General features: G+C 44.2%; 1 protein-coding gene across 1 annotated transcript; it reads right to left on the reverse strand.

The window, feature by feature from the left end:
• Positions 1-2,156: 2,156 nt before the first annotated feature.
• On the reverse strand, positions 2,157-4,531 carry ier5l (immediate early response 5-like). Its single transcript, XM_034095869.2, has one exon. It carries the CDS (start codon positions 4,379-4,381, stop codon positions 3,542-3,544), a length of 840 nt encoding a protein of 279 aa, XP_033951760.1. The 5' UTR covers positions 4,382-4,531; the 3' UTR covers positions 2,157-3,541.
• Positions 4,532-8,686: the final 4,155 nt, after the last annotated feature.

The raw sequence follows: 8,686 nt of genomic DNA on the forward strand, positions 1-8,686 counted from the left end.
CTAACCCCCCTCTCTAGACCCCCCACCCTCTCTAGGCCCCCCCCGTCTCTAGACCCCCCACCCTCTCTAGGCCCCCCCCCTCTGTAGCCCCGCCCCCTTCCCCCCAATCTTCCTCCAAGCAACCTCAAACAACAACACTACACCCCCTCCCTCCCCAAGTCATTCCCACATCAATAAACACAAAAAAACCTGGAAATAAAATGACTAGATATCAAATATATATACATGAGGAAAATATACATGTGGAAATACAAATGTCCAGTAACAAATATTGTCATTGTGTTCGCTTATTAACGTTGCACTTTGTTGTTGTTGTTGTTACATAGGTCCTTTCTTCCTGCAGTCAGACTTTACAACCAGCATGGCCCCTGCAGACCCCAGCACATATCACAACAAAGACCCCTCTGTTGTGCAATATCACTTATGTGCAATATATATACTGCTTTCTAATAATTGTTTTACTGGCTGCTATCTCTTAGGCTATTAAACTACTGTGTACTAACTGTGCAATATATACTTCCACTACTGCTATCACATTACTACTTGCTACAACTGGATTGGTACGCTTGTAGATGTGTTACATTTCTTTCTATATCTAATGCATGCCTCTTTATTAACACAGTATATGTTTTTACTTAGGCTGTAACAATGTACATGTGGGACTAATGAAGATATTCTGATTGTAAATGTCAACAGAATCAAACCCAACTCAAATATTAAGGGACAAAACACAATGGCGTATGTTAATGATACATCGAGGAAATCAATGTGCGTGTGTGTGTGTGTGTGTGTGTGTGTGTGTGTGTGTGTGCGTGTGTGTGCGTGCGTGCCAGTGTTCACGGGTGTGAGTCTTTCCTAATCCAGATGGAGGAGCTGTGTTTACACCGTGGAACAAAACCATTGTCCCGACCGTCTTCGCAACCGAGAGGGCTAATATTTTAAGCAGATTGCCTTTTGTCCAAGTGTTCGATGTCTTCCGTCTCTATGTGTACTTAGCGGTTAACATGTCCCGGCCTATGGTACAGGAATTCTCATCTCAGATGCTTTGGGTAAATAACCACATATAGAATCCTCCATCGTGCGTGATTACACCACGCATTATTCACACACCGCCTCAGTCCTTCCGTTGCCGACTGCAGGTTATTACGGGAGCTGCGCAGAGCTGCGATGGCTGCGATGGTCTGTGATGTGTCGGGAGTGATGCCTCACTCTCTGAGAGAAACGAGCCAGCCAGGAAGAGGAGGGGGATGAAAGAGAGGAGGAGGGAGAGTGCGTGTGTGTTTGCGTGCGTGTGTGTGTGTTCATGGTGAATGGAGTTTGTGGGAGGGTCAGCCTGAGGTGGCTGTGCTCTGCATACACAGCCTCGCTGATATCTTCATTCATTGATTATAAAGAACACCACCAAGTGGCACAGAGCAGAGATAACAGGACGCACCGTGTACTAGTGGTTCGGTGACAGGGTGCATTGTGGGAGAGGGCAGCTAAACACGGGTTTTAAGAGGTTTGGGATAGATATAACAACAAAGACTTGGACACTCCTGTTGTGCAATAGTACCTTTGTGCAATATACATACCGTAAATAACTTATCCTACCAGCTTTTATACTTCCACCTGGCTGCTACTTTTGCTAAACTCATATTTGTACTGGATGTGTATTTTGTAAATTGTGTAATTTCTCGTTTTTTGTAATCTTTAATATTTTTTGTATGCATGCTTCTTGGGTGAAACTATCTTTGGCTCTCTGCTGGAGCAATTGTAAATGTCCCTCTCTGTGGGACGAATAACTCTGATTCTCATTCTGAATATATATATATTAGTGTGACAAACCTTATATTTGATTTAGTTAAATAGTTTACGTTGTCCTTTAATTAACTTAACCTCCACTTACTAACTTTGTGTGGACTTATATGGCCTATATTTTATGTGACCAGATGGTTTAAGCATTAGTCTATTCTGCAAACGTATAGGTTTGTCTTTCATCAGGCGACTGGCCTCGCACTTTAGGAACATATCAATATTTAGTAATAAGTTGCATAACTGCATTAAAACACAACCCATTAAGGTTTTCATTTTTTATTAAGATTATAAATTTTTAACAAATACTTTCTGCAACAGTTTTACCCGGTGATATACAATTTAGTAAGCACAAAAATACAATAACAACAAAATATGTAGAGAATGGCTGAATACTCTCTTTATTTTGGTACACATAGTGCTCTCATAAAGCTAATGCGTGGATCCTCAGGTCATGGCTAAATCAGGAGTTTGCCTTTTTAAAACAAAAGGACTCTTTACAAAACAAAAAGGTAGAGACTCATAAAACCAAGACGTGTTGGAGTTATGCATCGCGTGAAGGCTTGGGAGTGGAGGTGATCACCGAAAGCCCAGAAAGTGTTACAGTATGTTAGTGTGGAGTGATATGATGTACATCTGACGTGGTTCGGAGGGAACGAAGTGTTTCACATGACAACAAACTGCTCACAATGTGCAAGGTCCATCTCCAACATGTCCCCAAAGGATCCTCAGGAGAGACATTCACGCAATCTTCTTTCATGTAGTGACAATAGCTAGCATCTGATTTAAGGCAAAGGAAGTCAATCCATTCGATCAGTCACAAAGTGTCTTCAGAAGATGTGTGTCCCTTTCTGACAACATGAGCCTGGACATGATGTGGCCCAAAGTCTCTGCTGGGGCCACAACTATTGTCATTCAAATGCTCCATTTTTTTTTAAATAGCTTTTTCTTTTTTCCTGCAAAAATAAAGTTGACCTTAAAGGGGAGACCGGGCCCGCTCCGACCGGAAGTCGCCAGGACACACCAGTGAACCGCTCACATATATGCTATTGATTTTTCAAGACAAAGGTGTGCTTTGAGGTATAACTCCTGATACTTCTGTATATCTAGAATCACTGTCTTTGTTACAAGTATGTGAAAGCTACGGAGGTTAGCATGTGTTAGCATGTCACCGAGAGGCTGGTTGTAATGCATGCTGGGAGAGACTACATATTCAACATTAGTGTTTAAATACTATGTTTCTGAAGTAACACTTAAGCCAGTTGTGATGTTTGACACTTTCTGTGGATAAACCCGTCTTATCAAACTAGTCGCAGTTAAATTGCTAAACTGAAAAGTGACATTTTTTGCAGCATTACAACTTACCTCCCCGGGACTCTATATGTCACAATTATTGCACACGTTCTGTAAAAACACTGATTTCAACAAATACATATTCTGCAGCACACCTTTCACTGCTGGCACACACAGGGGGGTGAGGAGAGTTGATTGGCAACGTTCCCCTAAGGTTTCTGTTTACATAATGTAATGTGCCAAAACACCAACATGTGTTGAAAATGTAACTACGGAAAAGTTCCACACATTACATTTTCACATGATATACAATCCTCTGGGAACGTTACTTTGTTTGGGAGCCTTCTCCTCATGATGGTCCGCAACAATAGCTCACAGCACTGGTTGTAGTAAAACACTTTAGTGGAAAACATTTACACCTGACCCCGGTCTCCCTAATATACAGGTTTTGGGTTTAAAACGCCACAATAGCTCGTGTCCACGCCCCCAGGCTGGCCAGGACCTGTTTGCTACAGATCTGCTCCAAGTCCGACTGTCTGCTGAGCAGCCCCGAGAACCCCGAGCCGAAGATGGAGATCAGGTTGGAGATGTTGGAAGTGTCCGTGTAGTCTATGTTGGAGTAGCAGCAGTCCTCGCGTTTCGCCCGTTTCCTCGCCGCTGTAAAATCTGAAACGTCCTCCACATCAGAGACACAGCAGCTGAACTCCACCTTCCGTTTCCTCGCCGGAGACCGCGCGCCCTGTCCGCATTGGAGCGCGTCGCAGCAGCAGCAGTCCTGGTGGAGGTATCCGTTCTCCACCGTGGTCACCACATGCGTGTCCAAGTCCAGCACTGTGGTTTTGTTGCAGTGCGAGCTGCTGCTGCTGCTGTTGTTGGCGGTGAACTGGTCACAGTGTGGCACGGGCGAAGGCTCCATGCAGCAGCTCCGGTAGTAGCAGGGATCCGGTTCCTTGCTGCCGTCATCGAGAGGAGAGCAGCCGAAAATAGCGCTTGATGTCCGGGCGTGCGCCGCTGCCTGCTCCTCATCCTCCGCGTCCTCTGCGTCCAGATCCAGAGGGTTGAGCTCCTGGATCTCGTTGCAGACTGTCATCACCTCCTCGTACTGCTGCATGCGATAGATCTCCGCGTATTTCTCCTTGATGTAGACCTGCCTGGCGTTCCGCAGAACATAGGAGACCAGCAGGTTTTTGTGCAGCTTGATGCCCCCTCTCTGCGTCCTGGAGTTGTGGATCTTCATTAAGGAAATGGAGATGAGGCTTTGCGCGTCCGCTGCGCATTCCATGGTGCTGATCATTATGATGTTCCCCCAGTCCACCTCCAGCTCCTCACCGGGAGAACTAACCCGAAGCTCGGCTATCTCAAAGGGAGTCGTTCCGCTGGTGGAGAAAGGTTCAAGTGAGCTCTGTGGAGAAGCATTGGACACAATGATCCGCCTCTCCCTGAACGCAGCAATCAGTCGCAGATGGCCTGAAACCAGAATACACTTTATACTCAAGACAGAAGTCCCGCCCTCGCCAGGAATAGCCAATGAGCTGCCTTGGATCTGTTGAGTGACAGGATGGCGCGCTGGAAACATGTAGCTCTCCACCAATCAGCGTCAGGCGGTTACTCTGTACTATTCAAATTCCACCAGGTTGTCTAACAGGAATGCCCTCATTTCAGCTGCCCCGAGCTGGGATTCCCAGAAAACCAGTTAGGCTTCCAGGTAAAATCAACGAGATGAACACAAAACAAAAAGACGATATGCAGAGAGTAATCAGGGGGTATTTGAAAGTGAAAAAGTAGGCAATTTAATACATCCAAAACACATGCAATTGATCCACACATATTATTTACAGGCTAATAAAACATTAGTATTTTGGAAAAAGGCCTTAAAATGTTTTATTTGGCCCAAGTTTCTTAAAAACAGCTGAGAGCAGACTGTGAGGATATGTCTTCTTTTGTAGCTTTCACTGATGGCTCAGTTCATCTCTCTCTCTCACACACACACACACACGCACGCACGCACACACGCGCGCGCACACACACACACACACACACACACACACACACACACACTTGGGTCCTGGTTCTGAGTTAAGTGTCTCTGAGATTTCTGTTGCTCATGAAGAAATTCAAATTCACTTTTGGTGCTGACATTATTGAAAATAAATGTAATTTACATAAGCAATGAAGCAATGTCTCCAGACACACTGTCCTGTTACTATGGATAACTCACATCTTACTGTTTTAAAATAAGCTAAATAAAATAAGCCAAAGCCTGTCCAACAACATTTACCAAAAATACACAGGATTCCCACCAAAAGTTCTTGAAATCTAATGTGAGTAAGTCCGTGTTTCTACTGAGCCTCGCGGTGGCAGTTTGTGGAAGAAGTTACAATAATTGATATTTCAACGTGAATGGATCGCTTCCAGTGACACACACACACACACACACACACACACACACACACACACACACACACACACACACACACACACACACACACACACACACACACACACACACACACACACACACACACACACACACACACACACACACACACACACACACACACACACACACACACACACACACACACACGTATTACCCACATGCTGTTCTTAGGGCCCACAACGTGTGTGTGTGTCTCCCTCAGGGCTGTCTGCAGGCAGCTGGTTAACAGAAACTCTGCCTGCTCCGCACCAAAGTGCACTGGCTGGCTGACACATCTAGCCACTGCACGAGAGGGACCACAGATACTGAACCGGAAAGGCCTCTGAAAATGATGTCATCTTAGTAGCACGACACAGTTATAACACATTACTCAGTAAAGTGTTGTTTCTTTCCGTTAACCGTCAAGTGGGAAATAAGTATTTGTTGTGTGTTTCTCTTCGTATCCTAAGATACTGTTATGTTTGGCTGTGAAAAAAACAAATATATATATTATTATGAAGGGCAGACCATCTATTTGTATTTATTTAGTTTTGTTTAGAAAGGGGCAGGTCACATAAGATGTTATTCTTCTCCCTGCTCCTTTTCGCTCAATGGTGGAGTCATGTTTTGTGGCAATTATTGTACATTTGGTTTTGCGTACCACGAGCGGGACAAATAAAAATGAAATGAAAATGGTTACAAAACGGCAATCAGTTTCAATAACTGGAAGGAGTACACAGAATGGGATTTGTGAAGGCAGCAGCAGAGTGAATATTGGATAAGGCAAACATAGGTTTATCTTTACACCTCAGTAAATAGAGAACCGTTGGCAAACACATCTTCAATATCCTCCACACACACTCACATATGTAATTGTACATAGCTTCGCTGGGCTGCTCCAAGTGGCCATCCAGAGTCATTCATGCATATTTAAATAGACTGGAAAGGGGTTCAGCACATTGACCGGTGCTCCAGATGATAACAGTCATCAGTGGTGAGACGCTCAAACACACCCTCTTGGTGACGGCGGGCAGCAGACCCAAACGCTCTGCTTCAAAACAAGACAACCGAGCTGGAAGGTCACAGCGGGTCTCCAGCATCAATAAGGATTCGTGTATCACAGTCGGCTGACATCTCTGTCGTGATTTATTGAACATAATAGGAACATTTAAAGGTGGGGTAGGTACGTTTGAGAAACCGGCTCGAGATACACTTGTTGTTATATTCCATGGATGATCTTAACATCCCGATAGCAATGAATATCTGAAGTGCTTTGACAAATCAGTGGAAGCCGTGGCGCTGTAAAAAGCACGACCGGCTAAAGTAACTGGATGGCCTACCTGCCTGTCAGCCTTCCATCTGGGCACAAACATACCTCGTGCCCTCATTGGTCATGTGCGCGTTCGTGTGTGTTGGAGGCGTGGCTCTGCGAGGAAGTGGCAGATTTGTTCCGGTTGTGTATTTTCAAATTCTAGCGCACTCGAGCCGGTTTCTCAAACTTACCTACCCCACCTTTAATAGTGTGTTGACCAATCCCCTGAATATTCCTAAATATTATTGTCAGTAAACATGTAAGAACTGATCATTCCCACTGTCAGTGACATGTACTCTAAAGGCATCTGAATACCTGAAATGAATAAAGAGTCTGCGTTCACTATAGTTGCAGCATCTCCGCCTCACTCGCAGCATCCAGCTTGGCAGTGGCCTCGACAGGTTCAACCACAGGATCAAATATGTGCCATGTGAGTGCAATAACCTGTGTTGAACCTGTAGAGGCCAGTGCAGCACTAGTTTTCTGCCCTGTGTCATCAGTTTTTTTTTTTTTCCCCCACTGTTTCCAAATTCTCATCTGAGGCGGGACATCCACATTTCCCTGCAGGATGAATGAGAAGTTATGAGAATGAGGAGCTGAGGGATGGCTGAAGGAGTTGCAATGTTCTCTTTGAATGATGAATGTGTGATTGGGAGCAGGACACGTCTTTTCTTCCAGTGGAGGTAGCTGTTTGCAAAGAGGAGCACACCCCAGAGGGTTCCTCCACTGTCATGTATAAACCGCTCACTAGATAAAGGCTTGTTGGATGTGCTGCGGCTGATATTCAACATAAAAGCCAGAGCATCCCCACATGGCAATCTGTGCCTTATTGATTTGTTAGAGAAAAGGATTCTGTATGGAATACTCTTGGACATTTTTCAACCCTTTCGAACCAAACCAACAAAAGACAACATGAAAACACATTCATACAAATACACAAAATGGTCGAAAAACATAGCCGTGTTATAAAACACATCACTGCACCCAGAGGAACTCCTAATCTACGAGTAGGCCTACATTTAGAGACGTAGAACTTGGTTTGGTCTAATTACAAATATATTGCCTCTATCGGTACTACCAACGATGTACAATGGTGGTACTAGGGATCACTGCATTGAGAAGGGCAAACTTTAATTATGAAGTATTGATTAATACTTTCTACCAAAGCAATAGTTCCTCAGTAAACAGGGTATTGTAAGTGCGGAGCTCGATTTAAGATATGGTTAGCGTAGCGTTGCATGAAGACCTGAAGAAGAGAGAGACAGCTTCTAAGGCTCTGTTACAAATGTAAAACAGCCAGATGCCACTGGTCATTAGGGGCACAGCTCCACCTAGTGTCAGCAGAAAGTATTTCAAATAATAATTCCAAATAAATGCAAAAAAATACATCTTAAAATATATTTTAAGATAAAGTTTAATCATCTGTTTCGTAGGTACATTGCTGTTTTAGTCTGTGTTCTTCTAATTCGTGTCCACAGTGTGCCTATTGAGCCGTTTTGAGCGACGTGGGTCAAGCCCCGATCTAGCCCCTCCCTCTCACTGTCAAAGTGAATGGGTGCTGTAAAAACTACACTGCGCATGCTCAGAGTATTTTTCTATTCAATGTGTGCGGCAAAAAAATAATCACCATAGGGGCAAAGTGTTGACAACCTCACCAAACGTCATCTCATAATTCAGAGAGCTGATTGGCTGTAAGTACGTGTGCCGCGAAAATAGTAGTTGTTTGTGAAGAGGAGACGAATTATGGGCCTGGAGAAATGTAGGTGGGCCAGGGGGAGACTTATTACGCATGCAGGTACGAGATGAAACTTCATTATTGATTTTTTAATGCACTAATTAAACATAAGCATACGCCTAAACAGTGAAAA

The sequence above is a fragment of the Pseudochaenichthys georgianus genome, chromosome 12, assembly GCF_902827115.2.
Source record: "Pseudochaenichthys georgianus chromosome 12, fPseGeo1.2, whole genome shotgun sequence".
Taxonomy (NCBI): domain Eukaryota; kingdom Metazoa; phylum Chordata; class Actinopteri; order Perciformes; family Channichthyidae; genus Pseudochaenichthys; species Pseudochaenichthys georgianus.